This window comes from Purpureocillium lilacinum (assembly GCF_023168085.1).
Source record: "Purpureocillium lilacinum CBS 284.36 DNA, scaffold_3, whole genome shotgun sequence".
NCBI classification, from domain to species: domain Eukaryota; kingdom Fungi; phylum Ascomycota; class Sordariomycetes; order Hypocreales; family Ophiocordycipitaceae; genus Purpureocillium; species Purpureocillium lilacinum.
Window position 1 is genome coordinate 2,136,618 of NW_027072113.1, and position 21,553 is coordinate 2,158,170.

Genomic DNA, 21,553 nt, shown 5'->3' on the forward strand with positions numbered 1-21,553 from the left:
TTCTTTGCCATGGGTCTCTAATACTCTCAAACAACCTACGCATACACACAAGTCGACAGCCGACGCATAGACTTGGCGTTTCTTCATCCTCGTCATCCCGTCACAACCAAGCATGACGGGGCTTGTAACTTCTTAACGACATTCTTCGTTTGCTACCACTTTTTCATTTGTGCTTGAATATAAGGGGCGTCATTGGTTGGGTTGGTGGGGAGGGCCATGTCTCGAGGGACATGGCACCTTTTTGGGGAGCAAGGAAACAGGGCATATTCCCGCGGAGACCCCGCCTCGGCGTTTGGTTGCTTTGGAATAGCATCGAGTAAGGGAGGGAGGAAAGGACAGGGGACGTGGCAGCTGTCGATGACTCTAGCGGAGCTATATAGAGACAGCGAGCAAAAGCGCCGAATGAAGACAGCCTGGTTGATGTTCAAGCTTTGGACCTGAGATGCAAACATAATTGTGATTGCCTCGTGTCTATTTGACCCCTAAAAACTCCTTTTATGAATGAATTGGACTTGTGCTTCGTATGGGAAGAAAGAACCTGTAGCAAAGCCCCTGAGTCTAGGGTAGTGCGTCTATTCTCCGCGATCTGTTTCGTTTTGTCTCATAGCAACCGCGGGGCCGCCATGTCCAGCTCGGAGACTCGCGCCCCAACCCAATTTTGTATCTTTGCCTCCGGCCTGAATTGGCGTTGAGAAACTTTCGGACGAATCTTCGCACGACACCCAGTCGTGACAACCCTCATCATCTGGTTCACACGAGCGCGGCCGGCCCGGATGTCGGCAATGTGTCCGGGTCCATGTAACTGGCACCAGAGCCGCTGGGCTTTTTTGGGAGGTTTATGGCGCAGCATCAGATTCTGTAAGCTCCTACGCCAGCGTGGGTTGCTTCTTCTTCTTCACAACGAAGCCATGGTAGGGTAAGCTGGCCTCGCCCCCCAATACCACGACTTCAATGTCCCAGTCCACGCCCGGGCAGTTGAGCCGCGGCATAATGAAGTGTTGCGGACGGTACGTGACGTACAAGAAGACGCCATCATCCTTGAGCACGCGATATACCTGTCGAGCCCTCTATTAGCGACCTCCGTGGCCTTTGGTGCTGCAGCTGAAAATAGCGGGCAGTTTTGCAACAGAGTTCGACGCGGACACGTACCTCTTGGATGTACGCTGCCGTGTGCTCGACCACGTCCTGCGGGGGACTCCACGGGCTGCCGTGGATCATGGCGTCGAGGGTGCCCTTGTCGAAGGCCACGTCGATGGAGCCCGCGGGTACGTCGTCCATGTTGCAGACGTCCATGAGCTGCCACCGGATGCCGGGGACGTCGGCGTGTCGCTGGGACATGAGGTCGACGACTACCTTGGAGAAGTCGACGCAGAGCTGGTCCGCGTACCCGCGTTCTGCGAGGTCCCGCGGCAGGGTCTAGTCCTCAACAAGCCTGTCAGCCAACGACAGGACTACTACATGCAAGTAAAGATACTGCCTCTCTTGTCCTGCAGAGAGACACCACAGCAAGACCAGGATGGAGAAGGTCGAGCACCAGGGTAAACGCACACTGTCTCCAGAACCTAGGTGGAGAATCTTGGGATTCGTCGCCGGTGGGCGCGCATTGAAGAGCTTGGGCTGGAGAAAGGGCAGCAGCTCGGCAAAGGTGCGGAACCACTCGTGCGTCGGCGCCGAGTCCTCGGCGGTGGCGTACCGCTCGTCCCAAAACTCGGGATGCGCGAGGCGCTCGATGTCCTGGTCGCTCATCATCTTGCTGGTGCTACGAGGGCACGCGATTGGCCTCTCTCGCGGGCATGGGACGAGATGGTGTTGAGGAGGGCATAAAGAACTTAGAGACTCATCCGGCGCAAGTCTGAACTGCCGTGGTGGGGCGTGAGTGCACTGGCGTGGACTTGAGAATGTGGACAAGAAGGGCAGGCGGTGAGATTCAGGGACCACAAAGTGGGGTCGGTCGTGACGACTGGCGCACTGGAGCGTCACTCACTTTCCCCAACTGCGAGTCGCCACTGTAAGTGCAGCGCTCATCGTGCCAGCTAGCCGTACGTACTTTGTTCACGCTGGCGTTCGTGGTCACATTTCGACATCGAGAGTTGCAGAAAGCGTTCTCGTGCAAAGCCATGCTTTGGATCAATCCCATCTCCGCGGGCTGATTGAAGCTTTAAGTACTCAACAACCCAATCAACCGTGCGAAGCCGGTCACCCACTCAGGTCGTCACGCGCTCTGGACATCAACATGGCGCCGCCAGCCATCGGAACCGTGCGGCAAGGCACAGAGCGGAATTCTCGGCGCAATATTCCCTCTACAGGTATTGTGAAGGGAGCAAAGGGATCAGCCAGCAATCCAATTATCCTGGGTGATGACCTGCCGCCATCCACACCACGCAAGCCCTCCGCAAAGATTCAGAATACGAGAACGGCACCATTCACTTCATCGAAGGAGTCATCTACAAAGCCATTACAGCAGGCGACCAAATCACCCAGCCGGAAGCGAAAGGCGGAGACGGAATCGTCACCCACAGCGGAGAAGCGGGCTCGGAAGTTTCGCCCAAAGGCACCACAGGCCTTCTACCCCGTCTATGAGAGAGCTCTCGGTCAGCGCTTCTATGTGTTGAAGCGGACGCCTACCGGAACAGTCGAATGCCCGGAGGAGACATTTGAGATGACTGGGTCGACTGGCAATGTCTACACCGTCCATATCGGCCGGCAGCCACAGTGCAACTGCCCTCACGCCCGCAAGGGCAACCAGTGCAAGCACGTCTTATATGTACGCCTTTACTCTCCATTGTCACTACCACCGTCGCCAGTATCAGCGTGGTCTAACATGTGTCCATATAGATCCTGGCCCGTGTTCTGCACGCCCCCTTTGATCTCGTCTACCAGACCGCGTTGCTCAGCACCGAGCTCTGCACCATCTTCGCATCCGAACCTGACAGGGATGCTTCCGGAAGCACTACTGCTGGCAAGCGCAAGCCAGTTGAAGGGGACTGCCCCATCTGCTATTGCGACCTCGACGCCGACAGCTCCGAATCTGTCGTCTGGTGCCGTGCTGCGTGCGGGCAGAACATCCACCAAAAGTGTTTCCAGATGTGGGCCGCGACCAAGGCGCATGGCACCGTCACTTGTCCGATGTGCCGTAGTACGTGGGAGGGCGACCCGGACGTCGCGTCTCGCGTACGGATGGACATGGCAGTCCAGAGCGAGGGGTACGCCAACGTCGGTCGCCAGCTCGGCATCAGCGGCGCTCGAGGTACGTAACTGAGTTGTCTTTTTGATGCATCTCGCTAACCTCTATCGAACTTAGATGAGAGCACGTACTCTACTTGGGGTCTCGCGCGGCGGTACGGTCGCTTCTGATGTTCTAATGCCCGGACAGCGAGACGGTACTCGACGAGAAGAAGTCCTTATCAAAACTTCACCAACCAGTCCCCCAATTAGACCCGTCAATTCGACACATCCGACTCGTCTCAATGTCAGCAAACCTGCCAGACGCTGGCCCAGACAGAACCACGACGGTACGGGGGCTCAGCTCGACAGTGTGTTGCTGCAGCGTCGTTAGCCCTGAGCGGTCTACGGTACCCGGATTGGCTATGTGTAAGTTGGGCTTGAACGAAAGACCGCGACAGCGACCGCGGCACGAGTTAGGAGCTAAAGTTAGCCACAGCGCCTAGCAATTATTGGCTGGTGATCGGGCTGCAAGATCACAAGATGCGTGAGAGCGACTGTTGTGGCCAAGCCTCTTCCGGATGGCCACCTCATTTTGGCAGGGAGTTTCATCGCGCCGGATCATGCCACGGCATGGCACAACATGGCGTGGCATGGCATTTCCCCCATTGGATCCGCCCTGTCGGTGTGCGCGCGCGTGCGGATAGAAGGGATTACAGCCCCCTCTGGCTTCGTACAGTGGGAGGGTCTGCTTTCTTCATCTTCTATAGTAAGTCTGCCCGACGTTTATGAAGTCGGGCACTGTCTGAGTCACCACTTGTCGGCAAGGAAAAGGAACGTGCCCGACTCGTCCAAATAAGACTTGCTAGGCCCCAACCCCGGCCTCGTCCCCGAACTGACAGGACTCATCAAACGTGGCTGTGGTTCTTCGCGATGGCACCAGTCACAAACCAAATGCTCAACGCCAAACGTGAAGCAGACTGCGTCGGACTAACTACTGAGCGCAAATACTTCAAGGTCGGCCACACCTGGATCAAGCGCAGCCTCCGCCCGGCAGAATGGCAGATCAACCCTTTCACTGGTACACTCGTGGTACCCCGCTTCGGAGCGGAGCGAATCTTGAATGAAGCTGCCGCAATGCAGTTCATCGCCGAAAAGACAAGCATCCCAGTCCCCAAGCTTCATGCTTGTTTTCAGGACGATGAAGCCGCATACCTCGTTCTGGAATACGTCGATGGGGTGACTATGAACGAGCTCAATGCCAATGAGAGGCAAATAGTCGAGAGAGAGCTAGAGGGATACTTGCAGACGTTGAGGACCTTGAAATCCGACTCGTGGGGCGGCCCTTCGGGCATCGTAAGTCTAGATATTCCTGACGCGGGTGCTCCTCGGCGATCTAACCTCAGATGCAGGTTATTCCACCGTATCGTGTCATGGTCAAACTACCGCGCCCGAACTGGAAGATGAGGCCGAAATCGTCAGAGGATCTTGTGTTTTGCCCTAATGACTTTTCTACCCATAATGTCATCGTCGATCCGAGCACGTTGAAGGTCAACGCCATCATCGACTGGGAATATGCAGGATTCTATCCCGTTGAGTTCGAAGGCCTTTCCTTTCGACGGCCTGGGCCGTCGGTGGCGCTAGAAGGGGAGGCGGATGACACGGACGAGTTAGTAGACATAATGCTGAAGAACGTAGCGCAATAGGTTTCAAGAACTCTACGTGGACAGTCGGAAAGACACGATGGTGTCCTGGTCCACATGGCCATCAACGATGTCTACGCAGACCGCGCCCATGACTCAAGCCGAGGACACTGCGTTTGCTCCAGGACCCAGCGTCGCCGACCTCAGTCCATATTGACGACGGATCATGCAGCCCTGACAGGGCCGAAGGACAGACGCTGGACAAGACATGGGCCAGCAGCCATTGGGCGAGTCAGCTATGCTCGGGCCCTGCTCTTGTAGTCAGCCGATTATGATCTGTGCAAGTCATCCCTAGTTCTAAGTCACTGTATGCCTCCGACTTGGGTGCCCAGGCAGTTCAACCCCGCCTGGCAGCTGTGGTAACACGTGGACGGCGTATCGGCGCGCCTCTCCGTGGACTTTACACTAGCCAGCGCTCTGCAAACGCGCAAGAGTTCGCCCATAAACTCAACTCGCTAACTCCATGGCCCCTGGCCATGAACCGGAAGAGTGGCGCGCATGGTGTGAAGTATAGACGCGACATACGTTTCTGACAGTCGAACTCTAAGAAAACCGTCCCCGGCCATGGTAGGTAAGCCCTGAACACACTGGCGGACCAGGCCACCGGGCCGCGAGCCGAAAAGGCAGAAAACAAACCTGTATAAAGGGACGGTCTTTTCTCCGAATCAATGGCACCCCCCAGTCTCCGAACTTGCAGTCCAGCTTTCACCATGCCTTTCTGGTCCCAGCTCCCACGGGAGCTCCAGCTTCAGATATTCGAAGAGCTCATCTACGACCGCGAACGACGCCCGGAACACCACGTACTTGCCAAGTGTGCGAGCGTGTGTCGGTCATGGCAAGACGAGTTTGAACCTGAGGTGTTTAAGAAGCTTTGCCTGTCGCAGTCGTGTCTTCCTAAGTTCCGCAGCATTGTTGGAGGGACGAAGAAGTACAGGCTCGAGTACATCAGGCACCTCTGGCTTCGGGTCCGACTCAACAAGTACAATTGCAAGGTCTGCCAGAAAGCCGAGGACGCAAAGACCATTCGGAAGTGAGTTTCCTCTCGCGCCGGATCCCTTAAACATTCCTTTCACTGACCTTGAATAAGGAACTGCATTACTTTCACAAACGCGGTTTGGAATCTGCTGAAGATCCTCTCGACTTGGGATAGCGAACAGGAGCCGCAAACGAGTCGGGGCATACCGTATGGCCTGGAGCTGGAAATGAGCGTCCACTCGCCGAGCGACAACGAGCATGTCTTCCGACCCCTCTGTCTGGCAGACCACTGTCCCTATACAAACTGGCACAACCTGATCCGGGATGACGCCGAGATAGTGCGTCTCCACGACGAATTGTCAACTCTCCACGACCCGCCGCACGGATGGACAAACGGGTCCCATGCGATTCCAAACCCTTCCGGGAGTACTTCCGGCAATCCAAGCGGCAGAGACAGGCTCTTGGGGACGACGCCTCTAGACTTCAACTTTTCCAACGTTCCACATCAGTGCGGACCAGGCTCGTCTAGGAAAAGGACATTGCCTGTGGTGCCTCTTGTAAGGCGCTTTACCGTACGGCGGTCGACGTTCAGGGGGTTCTCGCCCAGGGTCTTGTTCAGGCTTCTCCACGAGAGCTTTGCAGAAATTACCGAACTCCGTCTCGAGAAGTGGATGGAACTTTACGCAGACCAGCAGACGGAGTACAGACAAGGTATGCATGCTACCATGACACGATCATGCTGGATGTCAAGGTCACGACAGCCAGCCGAAAAGACTGCCCCTACTATGCCAAGTCGCAGCATCACTTTTTGATATCAAGGCCATGTATTTGTTGCTAACGTCGACTTTATAGAGTTTCAACGGCTGCTCCATGTACACGGGCTGCCCAAATCACTCAAGGAACTCTACCTGGTCGAAGAGTCCAGCACAGCTCTGCATCCGTCTGATACCTCGTCGGGAAGGTCTGCCCTGGGTTTCCAACTGGCGCGACACTCGCGCGGTCTTGAAAAATTGTCCATCAGCTGGAACACAGACGCCGCGGGTTTCTTCCAAGAATACTTCCGGGACAGATGGGACGCGGCGTCGCCCATTTCCCGGGCCCGGGCACCATGGGCCGATCTCACTGCGTTGACGCTGACGTGCTCCAAGCTCCAGCCGGGCGACTCTTCGGTGCGTAAGCCTCAGCGCGAACTCCTGCGCGCCGCGTGTGTCGCCGCTAGGCTGATGCCCCGGCTCGAACTCCTGGAGATATGGAACTGCGGCGATGACTCGGCCGCACTCTTCGAGTTCGACATGAGAGAGGACAAGTCGAAGCCGCCGTTGATAACGTGGATGACCACGTGGCAGTCGCGGTTCACGGCAAAAGACAAGGTCTTTGAGTGCTGGCGCAAGCTGGCGCGTGAACGAGACCCCGAGGGACGGGAGCCGGACGTCAATGTTTTCACCATTGCCCTACCGTCGGAGGAACGGCAATCTAAATGGGGGCTCCGGCTTTTTCTCAGTGAACAAATCCTTCACCTCAAGTCCTCGGAGCAAATCACATGGGAGAAGGAGTCTACGGAGGCATAAGCCCGCCGACGGCGGAGATGGATAGGGGTTCTGAGGATCTTGGCAGGGCTTGAGAAGTGGTCCAGCTGCGAGAGACGGGCAGCACATCTGCTCCTGGTTCGAGTACATTACTACATACCTACCTAGTAAATACTTTTGTTGTACCTGATGCCCCAACCTCGATACCAGCAGAGATCACAGTAAGAGCTGTTGGCCTCTCCTCACATCCGTTGTTGCAGCCACCAGGCGGTAGAATGCTAGAGTCGCCTGGTTCCCTGCAGTCTTCCTGACCCTTCTTTGTCATAACAGGCCGGGCACATCCTTTCCTCAAAAAGCTACGGTATCGAGCAGACGACCCATTTGTGTAGGAGTGTGTCCAATCGCACACCTACGTTCGAGTATGTTTGTCCCACACGCCTGCCATGTTCATGGAGGACTCAAGCTAACAGGGGGACACCTACTTGCTTTGAAGTCGTCTGGTAGCAAGACGGACGAAGGCATGATGCTGTATGTTTATGAGCAGCACTAGTCGCACAGATGTAGCACGGCCCACGACACACGGAGACGGTGCGCAGGCCTGGGCCAGAGCGGGAGCACCGTAAGTACATCAGACAGCAGCAACGAGAGCAACGAGAGCAACGAGACCACCAACATCACCAACATCACCAACATCACCAACATCACCAACATCACCATCGCCGCCGCCACTCCACATCCGACTGGACAGTCTGGCCGTTCGAGTTGCGCCTCCCAGTAGGGTAGTATCTCGTCGACTCGGGCAGCTCTTCGCCTCAAGGTACCGACGTGATGCGACCGTATGCTGAGAATAGCAGCGGCACCCCGAGAGTAATCACCACCACCTCCTCCACGACGACATGCCGCTCCGGCCGCCGTCGCCGCGATGCCGCGCCGCCGGAGCCCTCGCCAGCCCGGCCCTCCCTGGCTGATGGAGAGTAGCGTGCTCTCCGCGCCCTCGTCGGCCGGTCCCCCGGACTCCCCTCTAACCCACACTCGCCGACGGGCTGTCTTCTCCGCTACTGCATCACCCCCGCCCGTCGACGAGGCCGGTGCAGACATCAATGACCAGATCAGGTACGGGTCGCTCATCTTCCTACTACTGTACCGTGACGCCAAACGAAAGGCCCCGGCCCCCATCTGCAAGGCCATAAGGGGAATCGAACGGTCCCCGAAGCACCGGTACCGGCTATGTGCCTGGCCTACCGTGGCCCTGGCATCCTGGGTCGTGCGTGAAGCGAGCTGCTCGAACCTGAATGGGATGCGGGCCGATCCAATGGACGCAGGCAGGCAGGCGGTGTCAAAGGTGTCACGGCAGGGTCAGCTGCATTTTTGCTTCTGCACGGCACCCTCGGGGCGGTTCCGGAACGCGTGCGCGCCGCCCAGTGCCTGACGCCGGCAGCCGAGTCGGGTGCATCCATGAATCGATCCATGGGATGGGATGCGGTGGAGGTGCCTCTTTCCACTGTGCCTGGCTGGGGGCGGTCGCCCAAAGAGACAGTCCACCCTCAGCCAGCCAGCATGGCCCCTGGCAAACATTCGTTCCAGGGTGCCTACTGGCCATCCACCCCTCCCCAAGCACTCACTGGCGCCGTCCCCCCGGTCACCGCTGGATTGCCCACTCCGGCCGCCCATTGGACGCCGCTGACAGGGCACCTGGGCGCCCCCAAGGTCCCATCCATTCGGCCTGCAGCGGCGCTGCTTCCCCGCCCCAGGGGCGACCACCTCAGTGGGTGGTTCACGGCACGCTGCAGCTGCGGCTCTCGTCGAGCTGCCTGAGCTCTGGCGCTGCTTCTACACCGACTTCACCGAAGCCAGCCAACCACAGCAGACGAAAAATATTCGTCCTTGCAAAAGCCGGCCGGCCTTGGTCAGTCGGTTCTGATTCATGACACCGACTTCGCGGCCACCACCATCGCACTGCACTGCACCGCACCGCACCGCACCTCTTGCTTTGCTTTTTGGCCGCCTTCTTCCCCTCCTCCTCCATCCATCTCTCCTCTGCCCCTCCGCGTGCTTCTCTCCGGCCTGGTCTTCCTCCGGCCCTTCTTTTTATTTCTTTCTCGAATCCCTCATCCATCAGTCCGTTGTGTCGTCTCTGTCGCTTGCGGCCTGCTGCTCGCTCGTCCTCTGCCCCCAGCTCTTGACCGCCGCCGCCGCCGCCGCCGCCAGCCGCCCGGACCAACGACACGTGTGAGCCAGCAAAGCGTGAGTGAGTGAGAGTGAGGGAGTGAGAGAGACAGCCAGCCGACCGACCACCCTCCATGTTCCGCCGCTACGCCCTCGGCTTCTCGAGCGTGGGACGCCAGCTCTCGACCATGAGCTCCAGCACGCCCATGGAGGATGCCATTCGCGCCAAGGTGAGCTGAGCCCGCGCGTCGAGGTGGTGCGAGTGGGAACCGGGACCCCTTCGTCCGCTAATACACCAATGTGAGCAGATCATGGCGGCGCTCAACCCGCAGACGCTCGAGATTTACAATGACTCGCACCTGCACTCACACCACAAGGCCATGCAGGGCGTCACCTCCAAGGAGACTCACTTTAGGTAACTCAACCACTGCCTCACCTTCCCTACGTACATGAAGCACCGGAATTGGCTTTTTGGTCCCGTGTCGCTGACGCACACGCGCCCATAGACTAGTCATCACGTCCACCGCCTTCCAGTCCAAGATGCAGCCCGCCCGCCACCGCATGGTCTACGCCCTGCTGCGCGACGAGATGGCCCAGGAGAACGGCATCCACGCCCTCCAGCTGCGCACCCTGACGCCCGACGAGGAGGCCCGCCAGAAGAAGAAGGAGGCTGACGCCGCCGCCGCCAAGGCAGCCAAGGATGGAGAAACTGCCCCGGCCGCCGGCGAGCCGTGAAGCGCCCTTCGGTACCAAAATGCTCAATGAACGAATGATGGAATGGATGGCTCAACGTTTTCTCTTTCGATTACGCACGCACCGCGCGTTATGCTTAAAGGGTCAGGACAACACAAAAAGGACTTCAAGGAACGCAAAACAAAAAGGCAGCGCCGCCCGATAAAAGGAAGAACGGGCAGGCGGCCGCACGCAGAACACGCAACGGAGCTGGCTTAGATGGTTATTACTCCTCAAGGAGGTTCAGGTACTTGTATTGGATATGGTACATCCCGGGGTATGCTAGCCCGAGTATAACTAGAATGAGGCCCAGGCACGGCAATGCACCACCAGTCTTTCGCTCCAGCAACGACTCTCCACCCCCGGGCTTGCGCTCCAACATTAGGGGATACGGTATTAGAAAGATCTCCAACACTCAATGACGACTGATTCCCCTCATGACCAATCAGCTCTTGCTTTTGTCCAGTGATTTGGTCCGACCGCTGCTGCTGATGGAGCTGCGGCGGCTCGACCCCTCCTTGCGTAGATGCTTTTGAACACGCGCCTTGCGTTCCTCGGACGCTCGCTGTCGACTCTTTGATACTTTGGCATTGAGCCTCGCAAAGTAGCCAGATGACCGCGGGGCCCGTTCCCGGCTCGACGGTGCTGTGCCCGGCGTTGCCGGCTCCGCGGCTGGTTCGGACCCCGCTGCTTGTGACCGGCTAGCAACCCGGAGTGGCGGCTCAGATGAGTCGGGAGCCGGCGGTTCCTCAAGTTGTCGGGGTCGCCGGCCAAGAACAGGATCCGGCAAATCCACGTCCATGGCCTCGCTGCTGGGTATCAGACTTGGTTCTGGGCGTGGCTCTGATGCCTTAGAACTTAACGTTCGAGGCTCTCTAGTATTCTTCAAGTTCCGTGCCGGAGGAGCCTCCTCCGAAGCTCCTCGAATGATTCTTCGTGCCCGCGACACCTCGTGCGGAAACGACTTGATGATGGCATCCAGGTTGCCGGCGTTGACGACCATGGCGCTGTAAAGCTGCCTCCCAGGCAGCATGTTGAACCATTCGATCGCGGGCAGAGGCTCCTGGCCGGGACCTGCTCGTGCCACATACTCCAAGTAGCCGTGTGAGAACGCTCGAATAAACTCGTCGTACCCGCTTTCCTTGATTAGCCTCTCACTCTTGAGGTACTCGAGACATATGAGAGCCCTGATGAAGCTCCACAGGCTACCTCGGTATTGTGTTACATAGTCTGGATATGTCGATGAAAATTTGCCGAACGGGTTGATATTCTGGAGTGCCGGTGGTGACACCTCTGGCTGGGACGATGCGGCGGCACCAGGCAGTTCTGGTGCGTGTTCAGGCAGAGCCGCGTCCGAGTCCGAGTCGTCCGCCTCCTCTAGTTCATTCGTCCCCATGATGGCATCGCCCGACTCGACTGATGCTAGTACCGAATTCAGGGTTGAGCTAGCGAGCGTGGCCGGAACCACGGATCCGGAAGACGTGGAGTACGAGCTGCTGACGTCGACTGTTCCCAAAAAGGCCTTGGTGGTGGCCATCCGCCTCGATGTCGCCGCTGTAGCCAGAGGTTTGATCGGGCTCGAGTTGAGTGTGTACATCTTGTGCCGATGTTGTCGGTCTTCATGGCGCACAGTCTCAGGCTGAGGCCCGGGCTCTTTCAGAAGCGTTTCTGGGACGATTGAGTGGCTGGGCTGTGCGCACGGCGGCGTATCAATCACGTCTGCTGTGGCATCTTGGTATGGCGTGGCTTGCAGGAGGCGATGAGTTGCGGCCATGTTGACTCGGGCGTCTTGCTGCTCCCCAGCTTGCGGTACGTTGACATCGAGATCATCCTCGTTATCGCTGGAATCTGGAGGAATGTCATAGATGTCTGGTCGCGGTACCGGGACCGCAGGAGGAGGCATCCGTGGTGCCTGCCTGGGGCTCTCACGACGAGTTGGAGGTTGGGCGCCGGCCGGGCTGTGTCTCGCGCTATCACGACAGGGCGACGGGCTCTTGTCGCATATTTGGCTCTTGGGAGACGCGACGGGTGATGAACCCTGGTCCCCGTTTGTCGGCGCTGGAGGTTCTGGAGTAGGGTTCCGCTTGGGAGGCGGAAGATCCGCACTTGATGGGCGTTTGTTTCCATTGGAGTTAGGCTCATCATGGCGGCCCATCTGCCTGGCCCGGATGTAGGCCTGCTCAACGGTCTTGATGACATGGTCAGGGACGTTGATGAGGTCATCAGGAGCGTTCCTCAGCTTCGGCGTCCATGACCCTTCTGTCTCGAGCAGTCGCTGCTGATCTTTGGGTATGACGAGGGCATTGCTGCGCCGCAGAAGCCTGTCGATACGCTCAACGGAGGACATGACGAGTGCTGGCCAGCCGACGGGCGCGGCCAGGGCATCACCGAGAGACGATCGGCTCAGGCCGTCGCATCTGCATCGGCCGCTGGGGACTGCATGCGGTGCGGGGACCCGTGATGGCTCGTGGTCGCGGGTGTGTCGCTCGTGCAGGCAAGCGCTGCAGGTGCAAGCAGGACGGGCAGTGAGCGGCTTGAGCCTTTGGTCGCACGACGGGTTCCGTAACGCGTTCAGTGGGCGTGGGCGTGGAGTTGAGCCGCTGCGGGGGCACCTCATCAGGCAGGGCACTCCATTGCGGGCAGTCCATCACTCAGGTGCCGCCTGGCGCGCCCGCAGCGTGCCGTGCGTCCTGTGCCCGGCTGCCTGGGCAGAGGCACATCAACAAGAGGGAAAAAGTATCTGGACATGCGGGCCACCTGCAGCGCGCCCGCGTCTGCGCCACCCGAAGAGGCGGCGGGAGTACCGGGACATCCAACCATCCACTTCCAGTTCCAGGCAGCTCTGGAGCTACCCCCCCCCCTTCCAGTGGGCTGGCTGGACTCCACTGCCCGCCCGAGCTCCCGCTCGCTCCCAGACCCTTGACGACATGCCGTCGCGTCCTGTTCCAGGTGCCGTTTGACAGCGCATGCCTGACATCCATCCTGCTCGGCGTGATCCTCGACACGCTTCGTTGGCTGCATCGCCGACGCACAACACACCGCAGCGCTACCTGCTCGCGTGCGTCGCCGCCACGAAGTGCTCGTGTTCCCCGACCGACGTCGAGTCTCATCGTCATCGCTTGCCGCCATCCTGTGCGACCGTCACCGCTGCGACGCCCGGCCGCCTGTCTCTGGCCCTCGCTACCCCGAGCTTTCCTCGACCTTCCCGCCCGCCGCCCCCGCCGACCGACCGCGTTCCCCTCCCTCCCGCTCTGTCGCTACCCGGCGGTCCTTGCGCTCTTGCAGAAAGGTGCTTGGCGTGAGTCTCTGGTCCTGCAGCATGACCGCGTCGTGCCTGGTGTCCCGCTTTTGAGCTCCCGCTGTAGCAAACACACACGCCGTGCGCCGCCGCCGCCGCCGCATCCCATGGGCACTCTTCGCGACCGCCTCCCGCCGTCTCGACAAGACCGAGGGCATCCTTTGCCCCAGCACCGCCGCCCCAAAAATGGCGAGCAGTACGACCTCGAAGCCTCCGGATGACCCTCCCTCCCATCCGCTCGGCTCGCCCACCAGCTTTCGGAACCGACGCGGTTCCTTCGCCTCCATTTCTGGCAGCTCCACCATCGACAAGGAGCAGCTTGCCCAGGCTCTCGACCAGATACACACGTCGGCGAGCCGCTGCGACTCCCTCACGACCTTCAACGACTTTGCTCCTCCCCCGGAAGGCATCCCTACCTCGGAGAGTCGTGGCACGGCCGGTGAGCTTGTCCAACATGGCCTCAGCGGGTTGTATAGCCGCTTTCGGGAGGCCGTCGGAGGTGGTAGTCCGACCAAGGCGGCCCCGAAAGAGACCGCTGAATCGGCGGCCGAGTCCGCTCCAAAGCGCACATCGACTGTCGACGGTCATTCCTCGCGCCCGTCCATATCTTCGCTGCACCGCGGTGACACCGCCGCGACCATTACCTCCCTTTCATCGCAACCCAACCCGACGACGGATGTGTCATCGGCCGTCTTCACCTCGGCGCAGGCGCCACAGTCGTCCAAGGCGACGAGCATCAGTCTCATGTCAGGCCAGAAGTCATTCGGCTCCAGCCGCCAGAGCCTGCCGACAAAGGCCACCAGCGCCGTCACCGCCGACCCCATGATCACTGCTCCCGCCCCCTTGCACAGAGATGCCAGTCGCAGCACTATTCGAACCGAGGACAGCGGGCCGGGATCCAGCCGGAGGAGCCTTAGCAAGGTGGAAATGCAGGCGCGCATATCCCCGGCCGATTCCTCGTCCAGCATCTACGACCCAAAGGAGGGCAAGCTTCCACCGAGGGCCGGACGGGACGACACCTCTAGTATTGACGACAGTGTCGACTCGCCTTTGAGCCCTGTCAAATCAGCCGCCCCCGTCATGCCAACCATTCAAACGAGGCACATCCGCAGTCCATCCAACAGCTCCTCGCTGCTCTCGCCGGATGGCGTGCGGCGAAAGCCGGCCGTCATTGACAGAATCAGTCGATCCAGGTCGCCGAGGTATCCAGGATCTAGAGAGTCGTCTCTCGACCGCGGAACCGCGGAACCCAGCCCGATAATCACGTCCGCCCATAACGTTGTTTTTCACGACTCCTTCACCCAGGACTCGCATGCCTACAAGGGCCAGTCCGGAAACCTCCGCATTCCCGGAACCGTCGCGGGTGAGGAGAGAGCATCCGAGCAGATGAATGCCCAGCTCGACAAGATGCGGAGGCAGGTGCTGAGCAAAGAGTTTTGGATGAAGGACGACACGGTCAAAGAGTGTTTCCTCTGCCAGACGCCCTTCACAGCATTTCGGCGAAAGCACCACTGCCGCACATGTGGGTGCATTTTCGACTCCAAGTGCACGACAGTCGTGTCTGGTGAGAAGTTTGGCGTGCAGGGATCCCTGAGAGTGTGCAAGAACTGCCTCGAGGTTATCAGCCGGCGGTTCGACGGCAGCGGATCCGACGACTCGGCAGACGAGCGCTCCTTTATGCCTAAAATATTTGGCCCAAATCACTCGAAAGGCTCCAGTAGCACGAGTCAATTACGGCCCAAGAGTCAAGACCCGACACTGGGATCAGAGGGCTCCGAGGACTCGAGGCCGGTATCGACGCCCATGATGGCTATCCCGGCTACGCGTCGTGTCAAGGATGCAAACCGCTCCTCTGCCATCTTGGAAATCGATGCGCCCCAGCTGAGTCGACCGGGTTCGTCTCGCTCCCTCAAGTCATTAGCCGCAGGCCGGCCGCAATCCTCTGCGGGGCACAAGAGACACCACTCCAAGCATGGATTCCTTGGACGCTTCAAGGCCCCTGCCCTAGAGGAAGCTGCACCCTTTCGCAAGGGAATAGCTGATGACAACGCCAAAAGACCAAAATTTCCTGCATTTCACGACGACAACATTATTGACCCGGAGCTAGCCGACTACATGTCGGACGACTCAAGTGCGGATGAGCAAGTAAACAGCATTTTCCAGACCATGGGCGCGTCGGAAATGCACCCGTCAAGCTTCGAAAACGACAAGAGCGGTTTCGCGCCCTACGTAAATGCCAGAAAGCATCGCCATCGGCACGGAGAGAAGAGCATCAGCGGCATGAGCTACGTCAGCAGAGGTCCATACGATGACAACGGCCCCCTCAGTCTCATGAGCCACCGGAGGTCAGCAAGACGACGGAATCTAAGCAACGTAAGCGGGAGTGTCCATCACCTCGGCTCGCCTCGACCAAAATCCGCGGTGTATAAGGGGCCGTCGGCTTCCTCCGAGATGCTTTTCCCTCTCGACCAGAGCCAGTTGAAGTCGCAGGTAACCAGGAGCGACTCGCTGCGGAGGAGGCCAAAGGCACCGAGAGAAGAGCTCAATCAGTCCAGCCTGAAGCATGTGGACAAACTGCTTCATCAGCTGCTAACGGATGCGGAAATACCTAACCCTGCGGCGTGGAAGAAGGCGCTCGTCCCAATACTGTTGCAGCTGACGGACGAGGTGACACCTGATATCTCCAAAGGAGAGGACATGGACATCAGGCACTACGTCAAGCTAAAACGGATTCCCGGCGGCAAGCCAGGGGACACGGCCTACGTGTCGGGCGTCGTCTTCACCAAGAACCTTGCTCTCAAGAGCATGCCGCGCCGCATCATGAACCCGAGAATCGTGCTCGTCAGTTTTCCGATCGAATATCAGCGCCACCAACAGCAATTTATGAGCTTGCAGCCTGTAATCGAGCAGGAAAAGGAGTTTTTGCGTGTCGTGGTGCAGAGAATTACAAATCTCAGACCGCACGTGCTTCTGGCTCAAAAGGGTGTCTCCGGCATAGCCTTGCAGTATCTGTCAGAGGCCAACATCTCCGTGGCATACAACGTTAAGGACACTGTCATCGAGGCCGTTGCCCGATGTGCCGAGGCCGAGATCATTGAGTCTTTGGATATGCTGGCTTTGCCAGTGCGGGTCGGCAAGTGCTCAGCCTTTGAGGTCAGAACGTTCGTCAACAACGACTACCCTGGCCGGAAGAAGTCATACATCTTCCTGTCTGGGTGCCGGCCGGAGCTTGGTTGTACCATCGCCTTGCGAGGCGCAAGCAGCACCTTGCTGAGCAAGTTGAAGACTGTCATGGAGTTCATGGTCTATGTTGTCTACAACCTGAAGCTGGAGTCGAGTCTCTTGCGGGATGAATCCGTTGAAGCCCCCGACGCCGCTGATAGCTCCATGTCGAGCTCGGTACAAGCACTCAACGACAGTTTCAGATCCCTCAGCTCGGCCAGTGCCACGGATGGCAGCAAAGCCGGGCCGACGATGGTTATCAACCACCCGTCCAGCGAGAGCGAGCCTCCGTCGCAAGTGACAATTGAGAGCTCTAGTCTGGGTGGTGTCGAGGATGGCGAATCAAGTCAACCAGGCCACACTGCCCCTGAGAGGCCAACGCTCATTCCCATGCACGAGCAACACAGCCACGCCTCGCAGGACAGCCAAGTACCCGACGACGTACCCATGCCGACCTTTTACAGCGACATGGTCGCCAAGTACGAGACGAAGATCCTCTCAGCATCGCCTTATACCAAGTTCAAGCAGCCATACCTTTTGATGAGAGCACGTGAACAGGAAAGACGCCTTCTGTATCTCAAACGCCTGCGCGATCAAGATGCCGTCGAAGAGGATTCGGAAAAATCTGGACCGCAGAAGTTTCAACTCATCAAACCCGAGATGGTTGAGAAAATTGGTCAACAGGCACCTCGACAGATCATGGAAGTCTTGCATGCAGTGCACGATGCCGAGTACGACAAGGCCCTGTTCAACTACCAGACCCAGACCCGTCAATGGGAGACGTACATCCAGGGCAATCTAGACCTGTTTGATCCTTACTCACACCAGAACATCGTCGTCCTGTACTCAGTCATTTGCACTGAAACCAAAATACCTTGCATCGAGCCCAACTTGCTGGCCATCAACTTCTATGACGAGCAGCACGTGTACACGGGGATGGATCCGGACTGCACCCTCGGCCAGTACATTGAAGATTTGGCCTACGGCAAGACGGACGTTTGCGAGTCCAACGGCTGCGATAAGAAAATGGGAGAGCACCATCGGACATATGTGCACGACCAGTATCGCATCACCGTATTCGTCGAAACCGTGGCAAACGGAAGCCCAAAGCGCAAGGATCTCGGCGATGGCATCACGATGTGGACGTATTGCAAGCTCTGCAAGAAGGACTCTGACGAGACGGCCATGTCGGAGACAACGTTCAAGTACTCGTTTGGCAAATATCTCGAGCTGCTTTACTGGGGCCGCGGTCTCAAGATGAAGGACGTGGTTGACTGCACACACGACCACCACCAAGAACACGTCCGGTACTTTGGGCTGGGCGACTCCCGCATCCGCATCCATTTGGACCCGATCGATCTGCTTGAGATTGTTGTACCTCGAGCCAGGATTACGTGGAAGGTGGTCAATGACCTTAAGCTCAAGAATGAGATCTTCACCAAGATGGAAGAGCGCTGGAACAAATTCATGGGATCCGTCAAGGCCAGGCTCAAGAGCATCCGGATCGACAGCGTCTTGCCTGAAAAGGCGGAATCATGCAAGGCCGAGCTCGATCAACTGATGAAAAAGGCCTTGGAAGAACAGTCAGCCATGGTCCGTCAACTGCAGCAGGTATACGTCGACTCAAAGTACTACGAGGTCGTGCCGTTCAACAGCCTTATTCGCGAGATGCTGGAGAAGGCTGGCGAGTGGGACCAAGCCTTTGCAAAGTTCGAGGCCGACTTCCTTGGCGACAAAGACATGCGCCAGTTGACGATGATGCAACTGAAGAAGATGTTTACAGACAACGAATCGAAAGAGTCACTGACGTCGACGGAAGGGCCTGGGTCGACTACGGACAGCGACGAGCGACCATCCCAGACGTTCACTGATCCGGAGGACAAGAGCACGCAGCCCACCGAGTACACCGAGACCAACATGGAGGCAAGTGCCGAGTCTGCCAAACCGGCTGAGACGATAGGAGAGGGCAAAGCCACCATTGACGACGATGGGAAGGTTCACATCCCTGCCGAGGGTGTCATTGAGCGAGTCGAGCCCCTCGATCTTGCCGGCTCCCCAACGGCCATCAGGGCGCCACCTCCGACACCTCTGTCCCCTCTTCCCTCTGGCAGCGAGGCCTTTTCCAAATCGCCGAGTCCTCCTCAACTCGCTGAAGGCGATTCTCAGTCGTCTGCATCCTCAGCCGGCACGGCTCGCACCCCAACGGACTCTTCAGTGTCAGGCCAGTCCTTGTCAGAGAGGGTTGACCAGATGCGCCGCGAACAGGCCCTCCAGGCGGCAGGGAGCCTAGAAGGAGGCGTGGGGACCAGTGAGCTTCCGAGGCCGGTGCCTGACCGCGGGCCGCCTCGAAAGTCTGGGTCGAACATATCACCGCCCTTGGTTCGAGCCATATCGCATCCGGCGCGGCCACTTCCCCGGGGGACATCTGCAATCGCAAAGCCCCTGAGTGGCAAGGACATCAAGCCCGTTGTCGCAGAGTCTCATACTGAGCAGCATCCGGAAGGGTCTATCAAGGTGGATAAGAAGCTCTCTGATCGACTCGGCCTGACTGCCCTGAAGAACCGCTCTAAGGGGACGACGTCTGGAATCCCGAGACTTGTGCACAAGAAGAGAGAGTCCAAGGTTTCGACGTTGGCGAGGCACTTTGAGCAGCTCAGCCGCGAGTTTGAAAAGGAGCGCATTCGTGATCGCAAGGAACGCGCGGCCAGCCTCCGACAGCCTCGAGCGAGACTCCCAAGGACGTCGACCAAGGCCATTGTGCAAGTCTACGACGATGTGAATGAGGCCTTTGAAGAACCTTCTGCGTCAACTGAAACTATTCCAGAAGCGCAGCCGGAGCCGAAACAGACGGGCAACGCGCCTATAGTTGCTCCTAACGTCCCTAGATCGGAAGCACAGACCGAGCCACCGCCGTCGGTGGAGAATGACTCGAAACCAGGGAGTCAGCAGGCGACCGAAGAGCCCGACGAGGCCAGCAATGTGAACACGAGCCAGGCTGTATCGGATGACGAGGGCGCGACAAGCGATGCCGAAGCTTCTGTGCCGGAAGAGTTTCTTCCTGATATCAAGGAGATTGCCGATGCGCTTGAGCCTAGCACCGAGATACCCTTGGAACTGCCCAAGCATCAGAAGACTAGCTTGATGAAGTACCTTACCAACTTCTGGGCAGAGAGATCCGCCAGTGGCTGGCCACCCCTCGAATACCCCGTCAACCCGACTGATCACATCTTTGTCGACTCGGATATCATTGTGCGAGAAGATGAGCCGAGCTCTGTCATTGCACTGGCCCTCAACAGCGACGACTACCAAGACAAGCTCGGCACAATCAGGCTCGAGGCTCAGCAGACGATGCAGAGGGAGAGCGAACCGCCAGGCGATGTCGAGCCGAAGTCGTTGCCAGTGTCGGACAGCGCCGACATGGCCGTGGATGAGACGGAGCTGGAGATGAGTCTGCTGCGTGTCACCGGAACGCACCTGAAGTATCAGTTCAAGGAGGGACCAGCCGTCATGACATGCAAGATCTTCTACGCCGAGCAGTTCGACGCTTTGCGGCGCAAGTGTGGTGTGGCGGAGCGAATCATCGAGTCTCTGTCCCGTTGCTTGAAGTGGGATTCTAGGGGTGGCAAGACTAAGTCAGTCTTTTTAAAGACTCTCGACGACCGGCTGGTGCTCAAGGTGAGTTACGTCGCGTAAACAGCAATTTCTTTCTCGGCAGCTAATGGTTGCAGTCTCTTTCGCCGGTTGAAACGTCGGCGTTCCTGCGGTTTGCCCCGGGATACTTTAGCATAATGGCCGAGGCACTGTTCCACGATCTGCCTTCGGTCATTGCAAAAATGCTGGGCTTCTTCCAGGTCATCATCAAGAACCCCGTGACCGGAACTGACACAAAGCTCGACCTTCTCATCACGGAAAACCTGTTCTACGATCGATCGCCAACTCGAATCTTCGATCTCAAGGGGTCTATGCGCAACCGCAAGATCCAGTCCACAGGAGAGCAGAATGAGGTGCTACTGGACGAGAATATGGTCGAGTACATTTACGAGTCTCCGCTGTTCGCGAGAGAGCATTCCAAGAAACTTCTTAGAGCGTCGGTGTGGAATGACACGCTCTTCCTCGCGCGGCAGAACGTGATGGACTACTCTCTCATGATTGCCGTGGACGAGGAGAGAAAGGAGTTGGTGGTTGGCATCATTGACTGCATTAGAACATACACTTGGGACAAGAAGCTGGAGAGCTGGATCAAGGACCGCGGCTTCGCAGGAGGCGGCCGCAACAGGCCGACGGTGACGAGTCCCAAGGAGTATAAGTCGCGATTCCGCGAGGCAATGGCGCGGTATGTTGCCCTCAAACGACGAGTAAAATGGATTTGGTTACTGACTTGACTTGCAGATACATCCTGCAGTCGCCCAACTGTTGGCATCTTTTCAACAACCCGCAGTACCCCGTCTACTACGGGCGAGCACGATTTGAAGAGCCTGAGGCTCAGGCACAGTAACCTGGAGGTATAAATGGGTAAAGGGGGAGGTGGACGAATGCATGCACATGGCGCAGCGTTCGGAAGGCTTATGCGTTTTATGACGGCTGGATTTGACATTGGTAGGCACAATAGCGACGGCGCAAACGATAGGGAGAAATGGAAAAGACACGGCCTTGACGAGAACCCACGTAGCTTTGCCGCACCACTAGGTAGCTTTGGTGACTTCGTGTGATCAATCATTCACGTGCTGTCCCGTTGTACGGTACACCTCATGATGGCTGGTGAGGCGGCG

General features: G+C 58.1%; 7 protein-coding genes across 7 annotated transcripts; 5 read left to right on the plus strand and 2 right to left on the minus strand.

Moving 5' to 3' along the window:
- Positions 1–866: 866 nt before the first annotated feature.
- PLICBS_004226 (uncharacterized protein) lies at positions 867–1,749 on the minus strand (the record flags this gene model as incomplete). Its single annotated transcript, XM_018327050.1, has 3 exons — positions 867–1,055; positions 1,150–1,416; positions 1,549–1,749. 3 exons carry the CDS (start codon positions 1,747–1,749, stop codon positions 867–869), a joined length of 657 nt encoding a protein of 218 aa, XP_018174512.1.
- Positions 1,750–2,233: 484 nt separating this feature from the next.
- Positions 2,234–3,354, plus strand: PLICBS_004227 (uncharacterized protein; the record flags this gene model as incomplete). Its single annotated transcript, XM_018327049.1, has 3 exons — positions 2,234–2,764; positions 2,836–3,247; positions 3,302–3,354. 3 exons carry the CDS (start codon positions 2,234–2,236, stop codon positions 3,352–3,354), a joined length of 996 nt encoding a protein of 331 aa, XP_018174511.1.
- Positions 3,355–4,116: 762 nt separating this feature from the next.
- PLICBS_004228 (uncharacterized protein) lies at positions 4,117–4,868 on the plus strand (the record flags this gene model as incomplete). The annotated part of the gene is made up of 2 exons (XM_065600473.1): positions 4,117–4,518; positions 4,575–4,868. 2 exons carry the CDS (start codon positions 4,117–4,119, stop codon positions 4,866–4,868), a joined length of 696 nt encoding a protein of 231 aa, XP_065456545.1.
- A 707-nt stretch (positions 4,869–5,575) lies between these two features.
- Positions 5,576–7,408, plus strand: PLICBS_004229 (uncharacterized protein; the record flags this gene model as incomplete). The annotated part of the gene is made up of 3 exons (XM_018327048.1): positions 5,576–5,895; positions 5,953–6,551; positions 6,693–7,408. 3 exons carry the CDS (start codon positions 5,576–5,578, stop codon positions 7,406–7,408), a joined length of 1,635 nt encoding a protein of 544 aa, XP_018174510.1.
- Positions 7,409–9,666: 2,258 nt separating this feature from the next.
- Positions 9,667–10,267, plus strand: PLICBS_004230 (uncharacterized protein; the record flags this gene model as incomplete). Its single annotated transcript, XM_018327047.1, has 3 exons — positions 9,667–9,762; positions 9,841–9,947; positions 10,039–10,267. The coding sequence occupies 3 exons, from the start codon at positions 9,667–9,669 to the stop codon at positions 10,265–10,267; spliced, it is 432 nt and encodes a 143-aa protein (XP_018174509.1).
- A 442-nt stretch (positions 10,268–10,709) lies between these two features.
- On the minus strand, positions 10,710–12,611 carry PLICBS_004231 (uncharacterized protein; the record flags this gene model as incomplete). Its single annotated transcript, XM_018327046.1, has 1 exon — positions 10,710–12,611. The coding sequence occupies one exon, from the start codon at positions 12,609–12,611 to the stop codon at positions 10,710–10,712; it is 1,902 nt and encodes a 633-aa protein (XP_018174508.1).
- A 1,137-nt stretch (positions 12,612–13,748) lies between these two features.
- PLICBS_004232 (1-phosphatidylinositol-3-phosphate 5-kinase) lies at positions 13,749–21,279 on the plus strand (the record flags this gene model as incomplete). Its single annotated transcript, XM_018327045.2, has 3 exons — positions 13,749–20,459; positions 20,513–21,117; positions 21,174–21,279. 3 exons carry the CDS (start codon positions 13,749–13,751, stop codon positions 21,277–21,279), a joined length of 7,422 nt encoding a protein of 2,473 aa, XP_018174507.2.
- Between the last annotated feature and the right edge of the window lie 274 nt (positions 21,280–21,553).